General features: G+C 54.8%; 9 protein-coding genes across 9 annotated transcripts; 3 read left to right on the top strand and 6 right to left on the bottom strand.

Annotated features, from left to right (window-relative positions):
• Positions 1 to 161: 161 nt before the first annotated feature.
• BGZ61DRAFT_162625 (uncharacterized protein) lies at positions 162 to 1,099 on the bottom strand. The gene has a single exon (XM_046237478.1). It carries the CDS (start codon positions 854 to 856, stop codon positions 374 to 376), a length of 483 nt encoding a protein of 160 aa, XP_046108357.1. The 5' UTR covers positions 857 to 1,099; the 3' UTR covers positions 162 to 373.
• Positions 1,100 to 5,191: 4,092 nt separating this feature from the next.
• On the bottom strand, positions 5,192 to 6,248 carry BGZ61DRAFT_528838 (uncharacterized protein; the record flags this gene model as incomplete). Its single annotated transcript, XM_046253318.1, has 4 exons — positions 5,192 to 5,494; positions 5,543 to 5,760; positions 5,819 to 6,037; positions 6,089 to 6,248. The coding sequence occupies 4 exons, from the start codon at positions 6,246 to 6,248 to the stop codon at positions 5,192 to 5,194; spliced, it is 900 nt and encodes a 299-aa protein (XP_046108356.1).
• A 3,383-nt stretch (positions 6,249 to 9,631) lies between these two features.
• Positions 9,632 to 11,366, bottom strand: BGZ61DRAFT_491188 (uncharacterized protein; the record flags this gene model as incomplete). Its single annotated transcript, XM_046250407.1, has 4 exons — positions 9,632 to 10,658; positions 10,710 to 10,888; positions 10,945 to 11,268; positions 11,331 to 11,366. 4 exons carry the CDS (start codon positions 11,364 to 11,366, stop codon positions 9,632 to 9,634), a joined length of 1,566 nt encoding a protein of 521 aa, XP_046108355.1.
• A 268-nt stretch (positions 11,367 to 11,634) lies between these two features.
• On the top strand, positions 11,635 to 14,458 carry BGZ61DRAFT_491187 (WD40-repeat-containing domain protein; the record flags this gene model as incomplete). The annotated part of the gene is made up of 3 exons (XM_046250406.1): positions 11,635 to 11,811; positions 11,864 to 11,891; positions 11,943 to 14,458. 3 exons carry the CDS (start codon positions 11,635 to 11,637, stop codon positions 14,456 to 14,458), a joined length of 2,721 nt encoding a protein of 906 aa, XP_046108354.1.
• A 276-nt stretch (positions 14,459 to 14,734) lies between these two features.
• BGZ61DRAFT_444843 (uncharacterized protein) lies at positions 14,735 to 16,585 on the top strand. Its single transcript, XM_046245006.1, has one exon. The coding sequence runs from the start codon at positions 14,853 to 14,855 to the stop codon at positions 16,491 to 16,493; it is 1,641 nt and encodes a 546-aa protein (XP_046108353.1). The 5' UTR covers positions 14,735 to 14,852; the 3' UTR covers positions 16,494 to 16,585.
• BGZ61DRAFT_503863 (translation initiation factor eIF 4e-like domain-containing protein) lies at positions 16,586 to 18,524 on the bottom strand. Its single transcript, XM_046251777.1, has 3 exons — positions 18,075 to 18,524; positions 17,201 to 18,007; positions 16,586 to 17,137 (listed from the first exon to the last, which is right to left on the bottom strand). The coding sequence occupies exons 1-3, from the start codon at positions 18,101 to 18,103 to the stop codon at positions 16,948 to 16,950; spliced, it is 1,026 nt and encodes a 341-aa protein (XP_046108352.1). The 5' UTR covers positions 18,104 to 18,524; the 3' UTR covers positions 16,586 to 16,947.
• A 1,836-nt stretch (positions 18,525 to 20,360) lies between these two features.
• On the top strand, positions 20,361 to 21,055 carry BGZ61DRAFT_528833 (uncharacterized protein; the record flags this gene model as incomplete). Its single annotated transcript, XM_046253317.1, has 2 exons — positions 20,361 to 20,681; positions 20,768 to 21,055. 2 exons carry the CDS (start codon positions 20,361 to 20,363, stop codon positions 21,053 to 21,055), a joined length of 609 nt encoding a protein of 202 aa, XP_046108351.1.
• Positions 21,056 to 21,423: 368 nt separating this feature from the next.
• BGZ61DRAFT_528832 (Alpha/Beta hydrolase protein) lies at positions 21,424 to 22,969 on the bottom strand (the record flags this gene model as incomplete). The annotated part of the gene is made up of 6 exons (XM_046253316.1): positions 21,424 to 21,696; positions 21,751 to 21,865; positions 21,917 to 22,031; positions 22,086 to 22,221; positions 22,282 to 22,365; positions 22,421 to 22,969. 6 exons carry the CDS (start codon positions 22,967 to 22,969, stop codon positions 21,424 to 21,426), a joined length of 1,272 nt encoding a protein of 423 aa, XP_046108350.1.
• A 1,117-nt stretch (positions 22,970 to 24,086) lies between these two features.
• Positions 24,087 to 24,852, bottom strand: BGZ61DRAFT_474229 (uncharacterized protein; the record flags this gene model as incomplete). Its single annotated transcript, XM_046248556.1, has 3 exons — positions 24,087 to 24,462; positions 24,509 to 24,545; positions 24,795 to 24,852. 3 exons carry the CDS (start codon positions 24,850 to 24,852, stop codon positions 24,087 to 24,089), a joined length of 471 nt encoding a protein of 156 aa, XP_046108349.1.
• Between the last annotated feature and the right edge of the window lies 1 nt (position 24,853).

Here is a 24,853-nt window from a genome sequence, read left to right as displayed (position 1 = left end):
GCTTTTCGGAGTAATGATATAAACGGACTTGTTGGTGATTGTAGGCAGTCTGGCTACATAGATGGTGGAATGAATCATGAGTTGAGAGCACATATTTCCAAGTTTCCACTGGCCAAGAACATTGGTATCAAAGAGCCCTGAATTCCGTACATGGTCAAATAAAGACTCCGACAAAGACTCATCTGGCGTGATCAAGTGCTTCCATCTTCTATTAGTATCGTCTTGAGTATTTGTAACCTGAATGCGTCCCTGAGGTGGCCATGCTGAGAACATAAGGTTGTCCAATAGCCCAGAACCAACGAGGCTGAACATGCAACTGATACAAAAACGGCCAGGCTGGCTCCAGCACTCTTACGCCGAGTTCGCCAAAGTATTATATCGAGTCCTTTGGATCTTCTACCAGTGATGTCCACTGGAAACAAGACTCACTCTGATTGATCCTCTTACCCGCGCAGCCAACATCCACAAGCGCGCATCTCCGCCAAGATTCTCCTCGACCAACAGCCACATCACCACGTCGACGTAATCTCCGATCCCGTCTCTTAATCCACGATGCTAAACCCGGCCCCCCGCAGCAGCCCACTCCATCAGCCTCCACTTTGTGCCTAATCCTCCCGTTGACCGCCCCGAGGTTGAGGCTCAGCGCGCTCTCGATCCGGGCTAAGAGGGTCATGACACGCATGCGCTCTGCAGGAAGCGCGAATGGCATGCATTCATCGCTCTCATATGACCCCCCTTCCAGGCGGAGCAAGTGAGACTCGCAGACTGAACTGCTGCGAGAAATGGGCGACACGAGAGTACTTCTTCGATACTTCTCAGTGTGCAGTGGGTGTCTGAAAGGCGCATATCTCGGCATGTTGTTTATTGGCTGCGAAGAATCATGAGGGTGTTGGTTAGGCAACGGGCTGTGCAACAACTTGATCGTCGGCTTCACCGGTTGAAAGTTGGCAAGGAGAAGGACCACTCAGGAATGACGACGCTGAGAAGGATGGGAGGGGCTGAATATCGTAGGCTCCGAGCCAACACCATCAGCTTTCACCGCCCTTTGAAGTGTTGACGAGAGCCTCACTTTCGGAAAGTGGGTGTAGAGTAAGCTCCTGAGATAGAGAGAGAGGCTCCGAGAGGGCCGTGATGGAGGCTGAGATTGTGTGTAACCATGGGATGGATGGGTATGTTGGGTTGCGCTGCCATCGTCAGACTGGGCTCGGCGCATCCGGGAGCTCACGATCGTCATGGCGAGGGCGAGGCGATGTCCGATCCGAGGAGAAACGCCCGCAGAATTTGGGCTCGATGTGTTTCACAGCTTCTCGCCGGTTGATAAGGCGGCCAACGTCGTGAGCTGATGACGTGGAAATTCATCGCCCTCAAGTGGCTCAGGGGTTCATTCTCCAGAAACCAACGGCCAAAGCGCTGCTGCTGCTGCTGCTGCTGCTGCTTCGGACAACGAAACTCAAATATGGCTGCTGGGACCCATCGCTCAGTGGCAATCGAGACGCCAAGATTCCCATCTTCAATCGGGACGCTGTCAAAACCAGGCTCATTGACCCAACAACTCCATCAAACACGGGCTCCAAGGATCTGCAGTGCTAGATTTTCGCATCTTCGGTTGGTTTGTGGAGCCAACCCAAGATGGCGGCGCATTCAATCGGACTTTCCTGTCTCCAAAGGAGAGAAACCCCCTTCCTTACGCGTGATGAATATCTCTCAGGGGTTCAGCCTCAGATTTTGCAGTTCCACAACCTCTGAAGACAAAGGGTGGCGATCGTGAGGTTGCGAGCGGCAAACTTGATGTGTGAAGCGCTGGGGCTACAAAGAACGAAGCCTGGCTAATGTGCTAAGAGGGCCCTTTGATCTGGAACCCCCATGGAAATTCTCGTGCCGTAAACACTCATTCCTCCAGCAAACGCCTGAGATCTCTGCGCAGACAAAAAAAACCGCACCTGGGTCATTGCATCCGGGGAAATAAAGCGTCCAGGACTGTAATGCCAAAGCCTCCGGGCTCGACCCTAAGGTGGTCGTGGACGCCCGTGTCCACCGCCCAGGAGTGGCAATGGCATCACTGGTGGGCGTGTTGTGAGGAAGCCCTGAGCGTAGCGAAGCCTGGAGGGAATATGAGTGCGTGAGGTCCAGTGTACTGTAGCCCCACGGGGGTCACTGCGTCATTCTGCTAAAGACCATCGTGATTCATCAAATCAAATGAACGGGACTCGCTAAGGGCTCTCCACTGAGAACCCATGCCTCATTGTCGAGCCGCTGCCACTAGATCTAGCGGAGATTGATGATGGCGAGATGTCGACTCGTTTCGGTACCGGCGTCCGTATATAGCTGGTCCCCCGCTCTTGATGACAGAGAAGAAGAAGGCGAGTCGCTGCCGAGGCATTTGCGGCGATGACTTTGCCCCCAATCATTGAGCCCTCCAACCTGGCACACCTAAGGCGAAGCCAGAACGCTCGACATGACGGAAAGGATGACGGCACAGCGCCAACACTTGGGTTGACAGAACCGATTCGCAAGACCCCAGCAGTCGCTTCACAAGCCAGGGAGCACGTTGCCCCTCCCTAGTCGTCGTGATTCCTAGCAGATCTCTCGATCTCACATCGGCCATCGACAAGCCGTTACCCCACAGACTCTAACTCCTGCGGGTATGGACCATGGCTAAGGCGCCCTGTGTTCTAGTTGGCTGGAGAGAAGTTGGCGAAGGGCCGGCCCGACCCGGTGATTGCAGCCAGGCAGGGATCCTGCCGACGACCACGATGGTGAAAGCCCCTGACTCCCTGAGTCTCACTCGCATCGGCTCAAGCCACCGACTCGGAATAGAAACAGCTAGAGGATGTCGCTTGGATTGTGTGCTTTTTCTGGAGGATGTGACCTCTTTGGAACTGCTGTCAATTAGCCACACATTGCTTTTCGCCCAGCAAGGCTGTCACGCTTCTGTCACGCTTACCTGGGTTTGTATCGGCTCCCATTTCTGCTCCATTTCTGCTCCATTTCTGCTCCAGATGTGTGCTCCTTTTTTGGTTGCGGCACCCGGGAAAATTCGCTAAAATACACGAATTGTGCTAACTTTGTCCATTCTCAGAATTCCCGTTGAACAATGAGGATCTTCAGTGTCACTGGGCAAAAGAACTCAGTGACGTTAATGTGGATAGCAACAGCCTGTGGGGCGATGCATCTTTCAGCGACAGGCAAGACTGATAGATGGGGGTATATGAAGCGACATTGTCTGCGACGGCAGGGTGAAAGACAGCGAGTGCGATAAGCATATTAGGTCGACACCAAGCAACATAAACTGCGGACCTGATCAAAGAATGGTCGTTTCTCTTCCGGGTAACGAGACGGCTATTTTTGACAGAACGTACTCGCAACGGACCGGGGGGGCACCATTTAAAGATGTCAGACGCCTTCAAACCGGCCTAACTTGCATCCCTTCGGCACCGAAAGCGGTGTGAGGAGCCTCACCAGTCATGACCCGGCGAGCTGGGATTAAAGCTTATTCATCCTACAGCGGCGAACGACAACCACTACCAGCCAATAAGGGACGGCCAGGTCTCTGTTTGTTGTTGACCGTGGCAGAAGAAGACCCGGAAGATCAGGGACCCAGCCGATTCCCGGCGTTGCAGGTTACACATCATGCGATTGCGGTCACGTTCGGACGAGTTCGAGCTGTCAGTATCTCCGGTGGCGTTCGCCGCGTCGTCTCAAGACAGGCACTTCGCATCCAATGGTTACATCACTTGTTCTCAGTGCTGACGGCTTGAGTTTGGAAATGAAGCTGCATGGGTTGCTGGTTTCATTCCAACCCTGTGAGAGGGTTACCGAGATGAAGCATGACGCTAGGGAGGGATGGGGGCCTATTCTTTGATTGCTCGGCTGCCTTGGGGAGTTAATCAGGGCTAGGCCGCGTCCCACATGAGGCTCTGCGCGAACCTGGGGGGGCACGCGCTTCCTCCACTCCCTCTCGGAGAGTGTCGGCAATCTCTCCGCCTCTGACGAGGGTCAACCCAACTTACACCGAGGTGGGCCAGGACGACGAGTATCGACGGAACTCTGAGAAATGGAGCAAATAGTGGAGCAAAAGCGCAAGGGCAACATAGCCGGTCTGATATAGGATGGCTGTGGAGATTAGATCAGGGAGGAGGAGGGGAGAGATGGTGATGGTTACCAAACTCCCCGCACCGGTGTGCTCAGTGACGCGCTGGCCCCCGTCATCGCAAGTCTGGCGTGGCAGGCATCAGCCAGAGGGGTAAATGTATTGGAAGTGACATGAGGGCGCACCATGGTTGCACTAGTAAACGAGACGAAAATCTCTTCCAACTGAGGCCAAATGCGCCAGGGTCATGGCCTTGGTACTTCGGACGGTGGGACGCCGGTGGTTCTGAACAAGCTCGAATACTCCAGAGAGAGGAACCTCTCTTGAAAGGAATATTTGCAAATACTACATAGTTTTTTATTTTAATTTTCTTCTCCATGATATTCTACTCGTTGTCTCATACTTTAGTGTGGCTGGTCATGTTATTGTCCCTTTTGGCATTGGTGACTGGCGAAAATTGGTGGGCTACGCTGAACGAGGCTCCCCCCCTTGACCTGAGGCACACTCCAGCCTGTTCTGGTTTGCATCCACCCCTCCCGAGTTCCTTCCTTGGCCCTCCTCAGTTCCTTCCTTACCTACCAATCCTCTCTACCTACCTATTTCCGCTTTTCTGCCCTCCTCTCCCTCTGTCTATCTTCATCGCACGAGCTCCACCTTCGACCTTTACCCATCTTCTCAGCTGCTTTAGATGATGGGCCTTCGGTTTGCTCAAAGACCATTTCTTCCCGGTCCTCACCATGTACGTCTACGGCATCTCCGACCCTCTCGACCCAACTGACATCACAAGCTGCGCCGCGTATCCAACCGAACACGAGAACCACGAATCTGTCGTCACGGCTCTTGGCCTCCGTCACAACTCCACGTTCAAACCCGCCTTGCTCACTGGACAACAATCTCGACATGCATTAGCTACACTAAGTCAGATACATTGAAAGACATCGCACGAAAGCCAAGCTGCTTCATACATCCACCTCACACATCCGAAGTCATCCGAATCGCCGCTATTTAGCTACACCATGACACGATTGCGTGTGTCCCTCTCGCCCCTGGATATGACCGGAAGGTTCACATGCTACTGAGAGACGTGACAACGTTGCTCATTCAGCACCCGCGGCCAAGATTAGTGGCAGCAACGGCTGCATAGGCGAGGCTCAGCAAAAATTGAGCCCCCTCACCACGAACAAACGCCTGGGTAAAGACGATAAAGAAGATCAAGCACACCATGTACATCACCACGTTGCCCACCATCGGCAGGATGTCAAGCGCTTGAACCACGACGGGACCGCCCACGAGCACCACGATGACGATGTGGGAAAGAGTGATGAACACCGCACCGAAAAACTCGTCCGGGTACTCATGGGTATCATAGTGCTCATGGGTTGTCGTCCTGTTCCGAAACTTGTCCTATCGAATTTAGCAAACCTGCGCCGGTGGGGATATTGTTTGACTCACGCAAATAGATCTGAAAGTGCCATGTTCAGGCATAAGCTTCAACCACCGATTCAGGGTTTCGATAGGATACGCCTCTAGCCAATCGTCACGTGTGGCTTCAAGAAAGCTGGCCTGGCCTTCCTTAAGGTACGATTTGACCGTGGTAATGAAGTGCTTGAGCAGTAGGCGGTCTGGTTTGTTAAGTCCCTCAATCTGATGTGTGAGAATTACAAGTTCGTCTAGGCACGGATCAGCTTCGACTAGAGCGACAAACAAGACAGATCACTGAGCGCGTACAATACTCCTTGATATGCCCAAAGAAATCCTTCTGGAGCTTGTCTGTACCACTTTCATCCCGCTCTAGAGCACGGACAATTTCTCTCCAGTGTTGTTCGACGACATTGGCTTTTGTGTCAAGGCAAAATGCTGCCTGTTGGCGAAAGCGCCTTGCAAGTAGGTACATGACATCGTCCTGTCGGTGACTGGATGCGCGAATCAACCCCGGCAGCGGGGCTTCTACATCAATCAGCACTTCTGAAATTGATGCGATGGCGAGGAAATCTCAACCTTCTTGACCGAGGTGAGCCTCAAGATCAGCGCCGGGAGGATCCGATTCATGATTGTGCCGCAGAGGTATGTCTTGTTCCATTCGCTGGTCGCTCAAGTCGGCGCTTCCAGATTCGGTACCACGACACAATGGCACTGTACGGAGGATGTTGAGCTGCATGTTGATGAATTGGTGGGGCCTGATATTGCTAATTGTGTTCGAAGTAGGAGTCGCCTATGATCAGTTGATTTAAGACGAGCAGACACGCAGCCTTTTATCTTATAATCTCGATCTACCGCTCCTCCGGCCTCGTCCTTCAACCTGTATTGACCTCCCACACCATCCTTGCGTCGATCGTGGGGCCTAACCAACAAGGCCCACCCACCGCAGCCGGAGCCTACTTGATCGCGCCTAAGAGAGACTTGAATGCTGCCGAGCAGCCTCACGACTGCAATGCCCGCATGCCCGAGTTGTCTATCTACAACTCTTGGCACATATGTATGCATTCGGCCAGCACCGCCTGAGGCTCTGGCAGTTGCCTTCCGACGCAGTGTGGCACACCTCTGCTCCTTCGGGCCGTGAAGAACGCGGTGGTTGTACAAGAAAGTATCCCCCAAGTTACTTGTCATTATTCGCTTATTACAGACGCCAAGCGCGCCAGCCTGGTCTAGCGACGGCGCTTGTCTCGTATGGTCTTGGACGACCTCACATCACGAGCAAAGAGACAATGATCTTTGATGGATATGGAATTGATTAGCGAAACCCACCAATTCCGGCATTCGTACCGATGTGAGTGTTTGTATTTAAGTAAGCTTCTTGCCTATTTTCAACATCGTCCAACGCAAAATTTCAAGTAGACTTTCCCGACTTCTCAGCGCATCAATCATCCCAGAGAGAACATCAATCCAGCCTTCTCTTTAAATTCTTGTCATCATCCGACATCTAGATATTGCTTTCTTGGGCCTTCGTAGATACAGTATCCGGTAGAAGGCACACACACTCAGAGAAGGTTCCTTGCCTAGACTCTGTCAAGTCTGGCGTCAGCTACAATGAGCTTGCTGAGGGCGGCAAAGGGATCGATTATGAAACGGCCATGACTTACTGTACTGAGCTGCTGTTTTTTCCACGAGTTTCCGATCCAGCTTGCAGGGGTTGGGCTCCTTCGTCCCTAATCCAAGCCTTTTTTAGACGCCCTGTTGGGTCTTTGAGGGTTGAGGTGTGGGTTTTGGGGTTGGGGGATGGGGAGCGAGGACTTTGCGCTGCATTTTCTTCGGTTCTTTGTCAGAAATCTTTCCTCGATTCTTGTCCATCACTTCGATGGGCAAACTTACGATACGGATGGAGGACATTGTGATTTGAGGGACACTGAGTAAAGAGACTCGAGGTTGGTGCAGAAAAAGGAGAAGTCTTGCTAGTGTAGTGAAATCAGGAAAGTGATGAGAGAACGAATAGCAGAATCCTGCTGCCATGGCCTCCATTTATAGTTGCTCAATGGGTGGACTGAAAGACTCTGTGGCCCAGCTGGAGACCAATAAGCTCCGCATTCTGATCGCTTCGTGCTTTCCGCGGCTTCATTGTCAGTCGCCTCGTTTTCTCTCGCTAACGAGTCTCCGCAGGGCGCGTCGATAGACTCGTCATAAATAAAACAAAAATGATATCTGAGATTCTTGCAGCGGAGTGGGGAGAGAAGGCGCCCTAGTGGTTTTGACTGTGGGCACTTATGACCCATGGTACTCCGGTCGTGAACACAGACTCGAACCCGTTAGTGTGAAATACCTCGATGGTGTCACGAACCGGTCACAGCACAGCAAACTCCTTGTACCAAGACATTCAGTACGACCTTTGCCAGCGTCTGCGAGGACAGGGGAGGACGGACTTAGAGCGCCACAGTCTCCGTATTCATCAAACTCCGGGGTCATCGGAGTCGGGCCTCAAAACTGAAGCAAGGGCCCTAGGCAGTCGGACTAGGGGGTCTTGGCTAAAGCGATGCCTTTCCCAGCTCCTACTACGTGCGCAATGGACTCGGGCAGAGAGTCTACAGCACCAAAACCGCACACGAGATGGTAGGCAACGTAGTCCAAAGGCTGGTCTGTGGCACGCCCCCCTGAAACCAGGAACCCGTTCAATGTGTCTGTTCATGAATACGCCATTGGCGAATGACGGAGAGGAGAAGACTCTGCCAGGAGGTGTCCTGGGCTGCCATTTTCTCCAGTCTCACCACGTCAGTAGCGTACCCCATATACGTGTTTGTCACAACTGTGCCTCTGCACTAAACAGTCGGGGGCTACCGTAGCCGGCTGACACCGACCCATCTGCGGCTTGCTCAGGGACGTTGTACAGAGGCCGTGCGCAGGTAGCATCGCGAGGAGGATTTGACGACCCGACAAGGGTAAGAGCCGTGGAGTGGCCCTGGTCACAAATCAACATCCACCGACGGCACAGGGATCCGGATACCAACCCCGGAAAGCAGCCTCAGACTGCGACCTGGCTAAGAGACGCAGAGACGGGAGATGTGGAGAGAGAACACATTCGTGGATATTGCGTGTGGGGACAGAAACATGCTGCAGTGTCGTCGGTGCGGGAGTTCATAATTTGCGGAGGAGGCCCCTCTCGGCAGCCTAGACCACAACTCACGATGAGAGGCTAGATGGTACCTTTTGCTTTGCACAACGAGAGCCGTGAGGCGAAAGCAATGCGGCCGAGCCGCGTAGTGAAGTGGTGTGTGGTCTGGAGGGACTAGGATTGGTCGGCCGGGACGGGTTCAAGGCCGGTAGTCTCCATCCGATGAATATCTGACGGTGGCAGGGCGGACGCGTAGCGACGGCCAGCCTCCTAATACGTGATGGTTCTCAAGGCAGCGCCCGCTAAAGGTTTGGCAAGGCGAAATGGCCTGTCCTGTCACTCCGGCGCCGGTCCGCAACTCTAGATCAACCCCTGTGTGACACCCCCGTTAGCTGGGGACCTGTCACTTCACACCAGGATTAGCATTGCTTACTTGCGTTGGTCTCGTCTCTTGCCATCCGCTGCGTTGTTGTTACCCCTCCCGCCTTCGATACGGCTCCTGGTCTCCGGGATCTGGAACCCAATCAAATGAAAGGCAATCACAACAGACGCAATGGATATGCGTTGTGCCATGTCGTCGTCCCTCTCCGGTGTAGCGTCGTTACCGCTGGGAGCTCCGTCGGGCGCCCTGACGATGTGGATGGAGGAATGGCAAGCAGGGTTGAGGCCAAGGCGAGGCGTTTATCTGGCGGTGTTGGAAGGTGAGAGAAGGAGGTACATAGCTCCGGCAATACCCCCTGCCCAAGCATGCGTCCTGTGTAGGGCAGGCGCCGTGGCCCAGGTCCCGTCCAAACGCAGTCTCCCCTATTCCTCTAGCCTCATTCAGTGTTCCATCGTTCAGCCACCGGTGAGCACTCACCTCCCTGGGCCATTCATTCACCGAATCAGAAAGCGCCATGTAGAGAAAAGGCAAGAAAAGAAAACGCCAATTCTTATGCGATATGCTGTATCCTTACCCATACTCAGACTCGTACATGACCAACTGCTACCTCAAGCACCTCTCAATCATCCGACCAGCCCAGCGCCTTGTCAGCCTCTGCTTGCTTCCACTCCTCTTCCGTTTTGTGGAACCACTGCGAGAGTCCCGTGAACGCCCCCCAGACCTCCCCTGAAATAGTGAGGTGGAGGACCTCTATACCTAAGAAGTTGATGAGGGTGGTAAGGTTGAGCCCGCTCAAGAGATTGACGTTGCAAATGTCGTCACACAGAAGACCCCGTCTCAAGCAAAACGTCCGAGCTATCAGGCGGAGGGCAGTAGCCTCGTAGGGCGACATTAAAATCCTGGTGACTGCATCTGTAAAGATATGGGATGCCATCAGCGGTGAAAGTCGAGTGAGCATTGTGTCCAGATAAAGCGGCTGGGAGTTCGCAACAGTGTTGGCGTCGGAGGCCACACTTGGACGAAGCTCTGCGCTCCAGAGTCCTGCCGGAGCCTCAGTCGATTCGCTCGCCTCAACATCGAACGAGATGAGAGTTGCACTAACCCCCTCCATTTCTTCTTCGTCGCTAGCGTAGTCGTCGCCTCTGGCCGAGAAGGTACTTTGGCGTCGAACAGCTTCTACGGGGGTGTCGGGCAGTTGTCCATCAACTGCTCTCAGAGGGGAAACGTCATCCCCCGCCTCCCGAATTTGGTGCGGCTCAGACCTTCTCCTCCGAGACGAATCGTTGGTTGGCCGCCATGATGAGGGCGGTGGGGGAGGAGGGACTCGTCGACCGGAGAAACCAGTGTTGGGCAAACGCGAGAGGATCTCATTCCAGATCTTAGGCTTCCAATCACGCACCATCCTCTGCGTCATTACCCAGACGAGGAAAGGAGTGGCAGAAATGGCAAGTCCTCCCACCCATTGTAGCAGAGATTGGGGTGTGAAGCCTTGCAACGGAGGTGGGGCAGGGATTGGCGACGCCTCAGTGAAGGGGACAAAGTATGATGGCCCAGGAAACCATTGACTGCTCGAAATGAGGCCCAGCCTCTGGAGAGCAATATACAGTTCTAGGTGAACTCGGAGATATGACCAAATCTCATGAACGCTGGTTGTGTTAGCCGTAGACCTTGGGCATGACTTGAGCACCCATGCTCACCATCTGCGTGCCATTATCCGATCTGTACGATTGTTCCAGAGGGTAATGACATAACGCTCAGCGTACTTGGAGAGTAGGCTTGCCGGCGCGCCGGGTAGGATATCCCGGAAGAAGGAAAAATCTTTCCTCGTTGCCTGGTAAAGGTCCCAAAAGGGGATTTGCGAATACCGCTTGTAAATCTTGCTCAGTCAGACGGAGGTACGCAACGCGTTTCCTAGAGCGAGTTGGGTCTTACCAAGATCCTCTGGCGGGCTCCATGAAGGCCGAAAATACCGACAGCTTCAATGCATCGATGGGCAGAGGAAGCGATCTTGATTCCGATAGCATCTTCGTAGGCTTCATGTCGTCGTTGCGACTCGGCCTCTGGGCCGACGTTGGGATTCTCCTGCTCTGCGACGCCGATCACAAGCATCACCTCGTTATGAGACCGGACGATATCTCGATTAATCCTCTTTGTCTCGGGATTCACCGGACGCCCTCGGTGATCGAATTGCTGTGTTGACTCCCCAGCTCCCTCATTCTCTCGGTCCCATTCCACATCATCATACGGGGAGCGACCCTAGCACAGTGGTTAATCAGGCGGCCGATCATCACGTTTCCAAAGAGCGACAGGCCACTCACAAGCGCTTGGGCCGTCAGGGGGCCTTGCATGCCCATGATGACAGATCTATGCGGCGCATCGACCGCAGGTCTTCGACGGAAACAAAATAGAGGTTTGGAGATGATGTTTCGATGGAGAACAGATGAGGACGTGCACTGTGCTCGAGATGTCATGATTGGGTTCTGACGCGGTAGGCTTAATGAGGAGTGGCTTGAATTGTGGCTGTGCCACGCCAGCCACACAAGCGCATCCAACCAGAAAAAAAAATTCGGGACTAGCCATGATGCTGCATCTGAAGTTTTTAACATCCAAGGCAGGAACACAATGGCGAATAAACAGCCACTGAAAACGACGTTTGACGTCGGCCATGTTATTCGGCCTGTATTCACAGGAGGCTCTGTCGCTCTCGACAATGGCGCCCGCATCCTCGCCACTGTCCTTGGAGAGGACGCCGTCCTCACCGATCCGTCAAATGGCAAGCACCTTGCCCAGATCGAGGGTGTAAGACTTCATGCGTCAGCAGTGAAAGCGCAATATGGCTAATACTCGATAGGATGGAGAGCTCATTTCCACATTGACTTGTGAGTTGGTCTTGCAAATTATTTCAACGGAATTGAACTGACCGCCCTCAGTGACGCCCTCTGGTTCACATCTCATCATCTGCAGCCGGAGCTTGTCAATGAGAATTTTTGCGCTGAAGCGTTCAGAGGAGGACAGCTCTATTGAAGCCTCTCTTATCAGAACACTAAAGCCTCACGGGACACCTGTCGTCGTCCTCGCTGTTGATCGCACCAGCACCTTGCTCGCTACCGGAGGAACAGACGGTGCTATCAAAGTCTGGGATATCGCAGGAGGATATGTCACACACACTTTCCGCGGGCCCTCGGTGCTCGTTTCAGCCCTCCACTTCTTCGAGGTCGCCGCTCGTTCCAAGGACGCCGTTCAATCGCGCAAGGGAAAGAAGGGCTCGAAGCGTCAGGACGATTCGGATGAGGAGGATGAGAGTATGAGCGCGACGAACTTCAGACTAGCCTCCGGCAGCCAGGACGGTAAGGTGAGGATTTGGGACCTCCACAAGCGCAGCTGCATCGCCAACCTCGACTCCCACGTCTCTGACGTCCAAGGACTGGATTACTCGCCGGAGCAGCACGCCCTTGTTACTGCCGGCCGGGACAAGACACTGATCTGGTGGGATACCAAGTCTTGGAAAATTCGAAAGATTGTCCCTTGCCTGGAACTCGTGGAAGCCGCTGGATTTGTCGAAGATGGACAGCTCACCTACTCGGCTGGTGCAAACGGATCCCTCCGTTTCTGGAACACCGACACCGGATCGCAGGTCTCTCCAGCCGTGGCAGCTAAGAGCGAGGAGGAGGGTATTGCTTCCGCTATTTACCGCCCTGGCCTTCCCTTCATTATGTGCGTCCAAGTCGACCACACCTTGGCTCTATATCGGGTACCAAGGAACGACGAATCAGCCCTGACGGTGCCAGAGCCATTCCGAAGAATCTCTGGAACTCACGATGAAATTATCGACTTGGGCTACCTGCTGCCTGATCATTCGCTCCTTGCCCTGGCCACAAACTCGGAGGACATCAGGCTGGTATCCGTTGCCGAGACCAAGAAGGACGACGCGGAAGCTGTTTGGGAATCGGGAGCTACGCCTTACTTTGGCCAGGATGTCGCACTTCTCAAGGGTCACGACGATATTGTTATTTCTCTAGACATCGACTGGTCCGGTCACTGGATCGCAACCGGTGCCAAGGACAACACTGCCAAACTATGGCGTGTTGACCCGGAGAATGATTCCTATACTTGCTGGGCTACCTTCTCAGGTCATGCTGAATCCCTAGGAGCTGTCGCCCTTCCCAAGTCTATTCCCCCTGAGTCCTCAGCTGCGCGATCAAAGCCCCTTGAGCACCCCCCAGCCTTCATCTTGACCGGTTCACAAGATCAGACCGTCAAGAAGTGGGAAATACCCCGAACCGCCCAGCAAAAGGGCGGCAAGACCGGCTCCCGAGCCGTCTTCACTCGCAAGGCCCACGACAAGGACATCAATGCGCTCAATGTCCACCACTCCAGCCAGCTATTCGCATCCGCATCCCAGGATAAGACGGTCAAGATCTGGTCTGTTGAGGAGGGCGAGGTCCAGGGCATTCTGCGTGGCCACAAGCGAGGAGTCTGGTCGGTCCAGTTCTCACCCGCTCAGCTACCCGCTGTTCAGGGCGAGGACGGCCCTGTTACCGGCAAGGGCGTGGCGCTCACAGGCAGTGGTGACAAGACAATCAAGCTGTGGAGTCTTTCTGACTACACTTGTGTCAGGACTTTTGAAGGCCACTCAAATAGTGTTTTGAAGCTGGCCTGGCTCAAGTCCCCTTCAGGCCAAGAGCAATCGAAGAAGCGTGTTCAATTCACCAGCGCTGGCGGAGACGGCCTCGTCAAGGTCTGGGATGCAAACTCAGGAGAAACTGAGTGCACCCTTGATAACCACGAGGACCGAGTGTGGGCAGTTGCTGTGCACCCAGAGACCAACACCATTGTCTCTGGCAGCGGCGACTCGACCGTCAGCTTCTGGAAGGACACCACCTCTGAGACTCAAGCTGCAGCATCACGAGCGGCGCTTGAGATAATTGAGCAGGAACAGGAGCTGCAAAATCACATCCATGCTGGATCATATCGCGAGGCCATCACGCTTGCTCTTCAGCTCAACCACCCCGGGCGTCTCCTGAGTTTGTTCACCACTGTCATCACCTCAAGCAACCCCGATGCTGGGAGTCTCTCAGGCCTCAAGGCCGTTGACGAGGTCCTGGGCAATCTCTCCGATGAGCAAATATTCCTCCTCCTCCTGAGGCTGCGAGACTGGAACACAAATGCCCGCACGGCGCCAGTGGCACAGAGGATCCTGTGGACCATTATCCGAAGCTACCCCGCGTCCAAGTTGTCGAACCTGTCTGTTAAGGGAGCCAAGGGGCAGAAGAGTCTCAAGGATGTCTTGCACGCCATCCGGGTCTATACTGAGAGACACTACAAGCGGACGGAGGACTTGGTTGATGAGAGCTATTTGGTGGAATATACCCTGCAGGAGATGGATAGCATTGCTCCGGCGCTGGAGGAGGCCAGCGAGGAGGTTGATGTTGTCATGGCTGGATAGGCGGTTCTAAGGGCAGATACTATCCCGCATTGAATTATGGCATTGTTCCTGAGTTATTAGCATAATCCGAGTGTATGTGGTTATCTGGATATAGGATATAGATAAAAGACATTTTTTATTACGGATTTCAAATCTGACTGCTTGTATGCAGCTTTTTAAGTCAGTTCAGTTACTTGGCAGTGCAAATGTGGATGGGCTTGGTGGTGTTAGCAGGGGCCCCAGGCTGCAGCCACTAGCTTTGGAGCTCCACTGTCGCATGCTTCCGCAGCCTGACATCGCCAACATCAAAATTTAAGACAAGCTTCACACACGAAATACACCACCACCACCCAGCAACATCCCAAAGCCGGTCCAATCGTCGTCTCGCCGCCCGCGATCCAGATACTGCGCTACCATGGCCAAGCGCCAGGCCTCCGAGGCCCTCGACGAGCTCCTCGACATCGCCTCGCCCGCGTCCAAGAGGTCTCGATTCGGCGACTTCGACTCGCCGCTGGGGAGCGGCCTTCCAGATACGCCCGCCGAGGACGCAGAGGCGCACGCCAACGGCGATGTGAATGGTGATGGACGCAATGAGGACGACGACGACTTTGACGACGAGATCGCCCCTGCGGCGCCCCTGCGGCAATCGGCGCCCACAGACGGATACGACGACCTCTACCTCGACACCATCGACCGCAACGTGCTGGACTTTGACTTTGAAAAGCTCTGCTCCGTCTCCCTCTCCAACATCAACGTCTACGCCTGTCTCGTCTGCGGCAAGTACTTCCAGGGCCGCGGCACCAAGTCGCACGCCTACTTCCACTCGCTCGACGAGGACCACCACGTCTTCATCAACCTCGAGTCCCAGCGCGTCTACGTCCTGCCCGAGGGCTACGAGGTCAAGAGCCGGGCCCTCGACGACATCAAGTATGTCTCGGACCCGCGCTACACGAAGAAGGAGGTCATCGACATGGACCGCGTCAAGCGCACTAGCTGGACCCTCGACAACAAGGAGTACACCCCGGGCTTCGTCGGCATGAACAACATCAAGGACAACGACTACCTCAACGTCGTGGTGCAGGCCCTCGCACACGTCGCCCCGCTGCGCAACTACTTCCTCCTGGAGGAATTCTCGACCAAGGCCGAGCTCGTCAAGCGCTGCAGCATCCTGGTCCGCAAGATCTGGAACCCGCGGGCGTTCAAGGCGCACGTGTCGCCGCACGAGCTGCTACAGGAGATCTCGCTGCGGTCCAACAAGCGCTTCACGCTGCTGGCGCAATCCGACCCCGTCGAGTTCCTCTCGTGGTTCCTCAACAACCTCCACCTCGGCCTCGGTGGTTCCAAGACCAAGCCCGGCAGCTCCATGGTCCAGCGTACGTTCCAGGGCAAGCTCAAGGTCGAGTCGCAGGCCATCACGGCACGCGCTGACGCCCGCGACCGCCTGCGCTTCGAGGACTCGGCCGAGGTCAAGACGGACATTGTGCGCTTCCTCCTCCTCACGCTCGATCTACCGTCGGCGCCGCTCTTCCAGGACGAGCTGGAGAAGAACATCATCCCCCAGGTGCCCCTTACCACCATCCTCACAAAGTACGACGGCCAGCGCGCGCAGGAGCACCACGCCCAGCGCAAGCGCTACCGCCTGTTGCACCCGCTGCCGCCCTACCTCGTCTTCCACGTCAAGCGCTTCTCGCAGAACAAGTTCGTCTCGGAGCGCAACCCCACCATCGTCACCTTCGACGCCCGCAACCTCGACATGTCCCCCTATGTCGAGCCCAACCCCAAGGAGTGGCCCCCTGGCGAGCCCATCTGGTACGACCTCGTCGCCAACGTCGTCCACGAGGCCGTCCGCGTCCGCGAGGACGTCGTAGACAGCGGCGAGGAGCGGAAGACGTGGAAGGTCCAGCTCAAGGACAAGGCCACGGGCGAGTGGGTTGTCGCCCAAGATCTGTTCGTAGACAAGGTGCAGAGCGAGTTGCTGTACCTGGGCGAGGCGTATCTGCAGGTATGGGAGCGGAGGAGAGAGCCCAAGGGCAAGGGCAGGGCGGGAGCTTCATGACGGAATTTAATAGACAAAAGAAGGACACCAATATGTAACATCACTTTTTCATGATCAACGCGTTGCTTTGCTTTGTAGGCGGAAAACCAGCCCGCAAAAAAAGATTGCCTTGGTTTGTGATTCTTAACCTCACAATTCAAAAGCGCTGCCTCGCCAGCCGTGCTGTGCCCGCAGGCAGCTATAGTACATAACCCATTTCGACAAAATCGCTAGCCCTCATAACCAACCCATGCCATCCCATCCATCCGTCCCGTTGCCCGTCCCATCCTTCAATGAACAACATATGAGGAACCCTATCCAAGAACAGTCGTCGTCACCGTGTCAAGCAGAGGGCGAACGCAAAAAGAGAAGATGCAGAATAAAGGAGGTCGGCGATTGCAAATCACAATCGGGGTGGCCCTGTATACCTATTATACAGTACATAAATGTTGGGGGGGGGGGGCCGCGAAAATATTTACGACTGGGACTGCTCAGGGGGTTGCTTTGACGAGCCGCCTGTGTGGCGCTTGTCGTGGTGGTGGTGCTGGCCCTGCTTTTCGCGGCGCTGCTCCTCGATTGCTGTCCGTTGTTGGATGCTCGAGTCGTGGCTCTTGAACTCAACCCGCGTGTTGGGTGGGAAGTTGAGGACATGCTTCATGGTCTCACTAGGGGATATGTCAGTACTAGGTCTATTACCTCAAGTAGGGGGGAGCGAGGGGGGAGCCTACCGGATCTTGATGACACGGCCACCGTCCGTTCGAGTCCAGATGCTTAAAATGTCCTCTCCGTTCCGCATGCTCAACACGGCACCGCACACATCCTCACCCGCGTCGCCGAACTGGTCGCCGATGAGGGAGAGTAGCAGGTCCTCCCAGTATCGGTCGGCCACGCCTTTCTTCATGCGAACCACCCACTTACCACCCTTCTTGTTCACGTCGTCTTCCCATATTGGGCGGATGTCCTTCTTGAACAGGTGGTAGTCGGACACTACCGGAAGGGCCGAGGGGCGCTTCAGGTGCGAATATATCTCCCAAAACTCCTCCGCCGTCTGCACACTGGCGATGCCGTGCAGTGTCTGCTCGTATTCGATGAAGCCGTGGGCCTTGGAAATCGGTGGTCGGTACCAGAAGGACCAGGCTTCCTTCAGTGGGTGTGATTGGGGAATGGCCGACAACGCCGACGTCTTATTCTCGGAGATGGAGGCCATGCCAGGAGGTTTCCCCACGGCCTTTGCAGAGTCCTTAGTCGGCCCAGGCCTGGCGACGGCCGTCCCCATTGCGGAGTCGAATGGATTGGCCGACGTCTTAGGCGTCTTAGCAGAGCCAAAGGACGCAAAGGCTCCAGAGCCTAGGCCGAAGGCGCTGGATGCGCCGCTGGTAGGGGATACCAGGGCGCTACCCGGGGCAGAGGCGTTGAATGGGTTGGATTTGCCTTGGGACGGGTCGCCGCCTTGGCGCTTAGAGAAGGAGGCATTGCGACCGAAGGAATCACCGTTGGAGGCTTGACCGGGCGTCGAGAGGGAGAGCTTGCCGGAGCTAAGGAAGGAGGCGTGTTGGTTGAGCTGTGCCTTGCTATTTGGGGGCCGGGGAGGAAGAGACTTACTTTGTGCGGCGGGTCCATAGGTTATCCATCAAGACGGATCGCAACGGGAGTGCCTGGGAAGGGAATCGAGGGCGGGGAGTCGTCACCAGAGGACGTCTGGGAGACGAGTCGCGGGAGAGGAGGAGGAGGAGGACGTGAGCGTGCGGGAGGAGCGAGGAGGGAGGAGCGAGGTGGCGGGTGAGAGAAGCGCTGGAGTTTGAGGGAGGCTCAGGAAGCGTGACGATGGGGCACTTTTGGGTGTGGTGGGAATCGACGGAGGGATGAGGGGGAGGCGGCGGGCAGCGGGAGGGCGGATGGCGAGTGGCAGAGACGTGTGAAGTCGGTCGTGATCGAAGTTCGGTGGAGGATGTTCGGGTATCGGGGTGTGAATGAGGCGGGTTGGAGTCGTGATCGGTAGGGATGCGGCGGTGGTGGGCGGAGCAGTAGTGAGGCGAGAATGGTGTTTTGACTGTGAAGGAGGTTCGAAGAGACAAAAGAATTCTGCCCACGTACCTGGGAAAAAAAGAGTCGTTGAGGTCCCGGTGGTGGAGTTCAGCGAAAGGTATCATGGGGGTACTCCTTCTGCATCTGGATGGGCAAAGATACATGTGGGGGACTTGTCTCTGGGCGATCAAGCCCTGGAGGTGTCCCGGCGACATATGTACAACCCACCCCCAGCATCAGTCACGCCGGCGAAGCCAGGCCAGGGCAGCCCTGCCACCCGCTGTAACGGGCTGTATTTCGACGGCAACCTGTCCCCTCCTCGCCCCGGGAGCCTTCTGTCGTCAGCGGTCACAGGCCACCGTTGGCCATTAGCGCCTCTCGCTTAGGTACCTGAGGCGCTGTGCCGGCTTCTGGAAGACAGTCCCACTGTGTCACGAGAGCTGAAGACAGACTGATGACCCGTTGAAGAAAGACGAAGTATCTGCAGCAATTCTACTCTGCAAGGACATCAGGAACTTGTATGCTACATGATATTGCCCTCTTCTGGCCCGCCTCTCGGAATCCATCCTCGGGACCACGCTGCCGGGACCAACCAGGGCCGGCTATGCTTCGCTGTCAACACAAATACGGCCGTGTGACGTCTTGCGCTCGTGGTTTCGGGTGTTCCTGACAGGCCCAAAGCAGAAGGTGTTCGTTCAATCACCGTTACCTTCGGGAGCCCGCAAAACTCAAAGCGCCGCGTCGCACATCTGCTTCAATGTTTTTACCAGTCAACCTCTCTGTGTTGCGTTAAATCGCGAGTCATTGGATTCTCGTCGAATCGCGTAGGCGTTGGTCTAGAGGTCAGTCCTTGGTGGAGCGCGACAGGCCATCCCATCCTAGAGATAGCTCCGGCTCCGAGTCAGTGAGACCAAGAAGAAGCAAGCCCAGCCAAAAATTAAGACGCCCCACTAGGTCTGCTGGCTTTATCCCCTGGCCATGGAGCCGGGAGCCATTTGCAATCCCTTACAAACAGCTAACTGTTACATGCCATTCAATGGCAGGAGATGCGGAGAACTTGGTCAACTACCAATGCTAGGGAGAGCCAGAACTGTCTGTTATGAACGACTCTTGACAAATGTATCATGCCCCGTAGATCATCTCCCAATTCCTACAATGAGACATCGAATCTATATGTCTCAGTGAGCCGTGTCATGGCACCATGCAGGGTCTAAAACACAACCTCATGGGTACCTACTCTTACCACAAACAGCTACAGTGGAGTGGGAAGCATAAAGTCCTGATCAAAATTTATGCACTGCATTACTCACTCACTTGGTATAGCTAGTGCACTCTACCGCTTTGCTCTGTTACTAAGTCTGTAATATACTCTATGATCTGGTTGCTGGGTAGCTTAAAAATCTTCATACTCACCCTAACCCTAACCCTTAAGATGGTATATATATTATATATAATACCCTAACACAGATTAGCCTCTTCCAGGTGGGATGAATCGCAACTATTTTCCTCGATCCTTTTCCACACTTCACATTTAGGAACTATCATGAGAGGTCACGCTCTAGTCTTCCCCATGAGCCAGTGGTGGTGTGGTGGGAGTATGTATTGCAAGTACACTGCACCAAATATGCCGTGCATCCCAGACATAAAGTGACATTTCGGTACTTGTGATGACTGCCCACTCCGCAGTGCAGCCCACGTCGGCCCCGCTTCCACCTCCCGACCACCCTCTTATCGGGTTATCGCTCCCCAGCGCAGAAAAAAAATTATTGGATCCCCGACACAGCTCTTCAACACCAACCTTCGACCTCAGCCTCGAACCGTTCCTCTCCCACCAGGTCGCGAAATCCCGCCCATTCTTTCGCAATGGCGCCCTCTCGAACGAGCACCGTCAAGAACAAGCATGCCGCCGCCAAGTCGGGCATCGCCAACAGCAAGGCCTCCAAGCGCGGAGCGACTGACGGCATCGTCAAGTCGTCCAAGAAGTCGTCCGGCAACAAGGGCGCCCTGCCGAATAAGCAGATCAAGGACAAGGGCCGCGACGCTCTCATCAAGAAGCTCCGGAACCCCAAGAAGCGCTCCTACACTGAGGAGGAACTCGGCATCCCCAAGCTCAACACAATCACCCCCGTCGGCGTCATCAAGCCCAAGGGCAAGAAGAAGGGCAAGGTCTTTGTCGATGACAGGGTATGCGCAACTTTCCTTTCCCTTCCTCGAGGCTACTGCCACCCCGTATGGTTAAAACAGATTGCTAACGTAACCTCCAATTACAGGAAAGCATGAACACGATTCTGTCACTGGTCCAGGCCGAGAAGAATGGCCAAATCGAGTCCAAGATGATCAAGGCGCGCCAGATGGAGGAGATCCGTGAGGCCCGCAAGGTCGAGGCCGAGAAGAAGGAGCAGGAGAGGGATTCCAAGATGGAGACCGCCAAGGATGCCTTGAGGAAGAAGCGCAAGCGCAAGAGCGCTGGTGATGCCGAGGACAACGTCAGGAGCGTGACATCCACTGGCACCAAGGCCGGCAAGGCCAAGGGAAGGAAGCGCGTATCGTTTGCGTGAGGGATGACGGGGAAATGAAAAGAAAAAAGGGTCCTGGCGCGGATGGGGTGTGGCATTGCATTGTTTGGCGCTCGGAGTTGGCCCTGGGGGGTTTGGACGAAATCCTTTTTATTGCTTTGGCTCGGTATAGGATTCGAGATGATGAAAGCTGAATGCGATGGCTCCCAAAGGAGAGGGCGTGCGACATATTGATCAAAAAGATTAAGCGCGAGGCTACGGTCTACATCCTGTGCCATATTCAGTCTATCTATTTGTATGTATGTACATAAGTCTATGTCTATGCTACAGGTGTCTGTCGGACATTCCAAATATTCTGAGAAGCCATTGCGCCCAGCCGATATTAGGCACAGCACATCCCACGTCATTACTTACTCCTGCATAATCATCATCTTCCGCCGCATCGGCACATACCCGTGCCCTTCGGATGCCGCGCTGCTGTCAGCCGCTCCCGGCTTCGGCGCCAGACTGTCGAGATCCGTTTTAAAGGCCAGATGGTTCAAAAAGTTGGCCACCGGGCGGGCAAACCACCGACCACCGCCAATCTCAAACCAACAGAGGTGACCGCCCAGCGAAGTGGTCAGGAGGACGGTGTTGGGGTTCAGCTCGAACTCTTCAAAGGGGATGGCCTCCTTGATGGCAATCTACCATTGAGGTCAGCAAGGAAGGTCTAGGAGCAGCCACGAAGGAGCACTTACAGGATCGTCGGTGGAGTTGATGGCAAGGAAGGGAATTTGGATGGAGAGAACGGCGTCAGTGGACGACGCATCACGGTAGTAGGCGTACTCGGTTGGATACCCCCAAGTTGGGCACCTGGATACAAGTCAGTCTCAATGCCGGTGACCGCGAATCTGCGCAACGCACTGGATGAGCCGGTCAAACTCGTTCAGATAGGTGATTTCTAGGACGGACTCGACATCGACCTTGCTGTACTTCTCCAGCTCCTCTCTGTGTCTGCGCGCCAAGTCCTTCAGAGAGCCTACTCCTCCGTCAGTAAAGAATAGAAAACGAGACAATTACAGGGTGTTCTCACTGCCCATGATGCGTAGGTAAACTTCTTTACCAACATAGCTGTTCTGAAGAATTTTGCTAGAGACCTCGAGGTTGAAGGGGTTTGAACAGGCGACGGCACCTTTCAGCACGCAGTTGGCGCCCTCCTCGCCACAGTACTGCGAAACAGTTATTCTTCCATGTCCGTCCAATTGGGGCGGGCCAAGGTAGATGCTTACGTTGGTGAGCATGTTAGCTCCCAGGGAGAATCCTATTCCAAAGAGTGGGCGGTTGGGGTATTTCTCCGTCAACCACTTCACAGTCTACAAAGCAAATCGGTCAGAAATGATATGGTAATATTCCCGAGAGCGTCCTTACCTGCCGAACATCCCACGTCGCGCGTGCGTTGTAGAGCACACCGCTGGTGATCTTGCTCCGCGCGCATCCTCGAAAGTTAACCACACAGGCCTCCCAACCGCCCTCGCCAATCAATGGCGCAACGGCATGTCGTAGGTAGACCTCGTGCGAACCGCCCGAGAGTCCATGCAGCACGACCAACATGGGTTTGGTGTCGTCAGATCCCATGTTCTGCAGCTCTTCGTCGGTGTAGTAGGCGGTGCGGCGGCACAAGGTGGGGTCCTCGCCTTCAAAAGGGTCGACGACAAAGTCGACGGCAAAGGTGCCGTGATACATCTCGTGGTCGGCCTCGAAGATTTTGCGCTTGTAGTAGACCTTGGGGCCCGGCGGGCGCGTGGCCGTCCACATGGTCTGCAGGTGGCCATTGAACAGCAGCGGGTTGAGGCGGCAGGGCGGCGTGGCCTGCTCGCAGATCTTGAGCAGGTCGGTCTCGACGCCGTCCTTGTCGCGGACTGTCCGGGGGGACGGCGCATGGGTGAAGTTGATCTCAGCTTGGCCGAACCACTCCATGGCGGCGACGATGACGGTTGAGCTGTCCGGATAGTTGACTGAGATGGCACTTGGATACGACACGGCAAGGACCCGGATGCGCGGCGAGGTTACAGGGTTACACAGAGGCGGATGGCGAGGGATCGTGAAGGAGATTTGATAAAAGTCGCCCGGGACAGACAGACAGATTCGTATTAATAGCAGACCCAACAACGGACTCGCAGCAAGGACGGTTGCACAGTGGATCCTCGTTCCCCGAAACCCGGCCGCAACAGCGCCGGGATCAGGTCACCCTGCATGGCAAAGAATGCAGATCAATGGCTATGTTTTCTGCACTTCGATAGTTCTCGCCACTGTCCGATCCGTCAAGCCAGGCTTCCCAATGCGAACATAGATCCGAGTCGAGTGTTGTTAGTAGACCGCCCGGAGCCAATCGAGTCAGCACTTACTCTCACTTGCACCAGCGCCCTTGCAGAACAAGCCCGAGCGAGACCTTAACTGCACTGAAGACACTAAAGCGGTAGGGGATGGACGTGTGCTGGTGTGGGTCACCAAACCGACGTGCCGAGGCATCGAGTTTACGACCTGCCGATAACACCACAACAAAATGAGATGGTGACGACGAAACTGCGGTTGACTGAAGTCTTCGAGGCTTCCACCATCTACAGGGCTTGATTAATACCTACCCAACGTGCCTTTGTGCAAGGTGGTATTCAATCCTACAGTGCAATCCAAAGCACTGGCCCAACATTTTGTACTACATCTGGTCGCTTGCTCAACACAAGCCCATGTTTTTCGCCTTGCTTCATATTCTATTCAAATATATAATAAGTTGTTGTTCTTCATTTTAGGGTACAGGCCGAGAATATTTATCCTAACCCGAACCCTAACCCTTAAGATGGCAATCCAGTAAATTATATAGATTAGCAGTGCACAACACAGTACATCGCTTTGGATCAAAACTTTAGGTACCTATACGCTCCACTGGAGCACACCCAAGAAAATGATCCCGGTGCAGAGCAAGGCGGTCAGGCCCCACTTTGACCATCCGATTTTGTCACGTGACTGAGACTCTTTCAGGCTCTTCTCCAGGTTCCCACAACCATGATCATCCAGCCTTCCTGCACCTAATCCGTCATCACCGATGGCCAACCGCCCACCTCGCCGTCCGTAATACGGCATCATGGTCAAGCCAAAGGGCTATTTGAACATGCACGGAAGGGTCTGCGACTCTTGTCGCCTCGACCGCCACCCGCGCGAAATAGGGTGATCCGACCAAGTCGAACAGGTCATCCGAGACCCTCGCCTCCTCCGGCCAGCCGAGTTTGTTCTTCACACCGAACGATTCCACTCCTCCGTTCTTCGGTCCACGACTGCCTATGATGGCGCATGTTACCCTCTGAAATATAGTAGGGTCAGTCATCACCTGCCAGCAGCACACAAATGCAGTAGCGGTGATAGAGGGACATAAGCACACCAACCTGCCGGCAGCGACAGGAATACCAAAATGGAGACTACCGTCCTCAGTCACTGCGACGCCTCCAACCTAACTTGACATACTGGAACAGACTGGATGGCGGTGACGGACCGTTTCCAGCTGGGAATGTGTAGTTGATTCACGATCCATTCGACATATGATACGCAGCACTTCGGGATGCTGCTTGTTATGCCCGCTTCCTTGGAGGTGGCAGGGTATGAGTCTCATCAGGCCCTTGCTAGCCAAAGGCGTGTGGCCCGCTTTCTACGGAAGTTTGGATTCGCCAGGAAGGCAAATCTTGCCCGGCCTATGCGGCTTTACGTCCAGATGGAACCTTGATGGCCGACTTCATCGGGCAGACCCTGTTACCTGCATGCTTCATCTCTGGCGCCCAAAGGGTCAACCCCAGATGTTTGTTATACGCCATG

The sequence above is a fragment of the Ilyonectria robusta genome, assembly GCF_021365365.1.
Source record: "Ilyonectria robusta strain PMI_751 chromosome Unknown BGZ61scaffold_4, whole genome shotgun sequence".
NCBI lineage: Eukaryota > Fungi > Ascomycota > Sordariomycetes > Hypocreales > Nectriaceae > Ilyonectria > Ilyonectria robusta.
The sequence above is the reverse complement of the archived record's forward strand: the minus strand, read 5'-3'. Positions and strand labels throughout refer to the sequence as shown.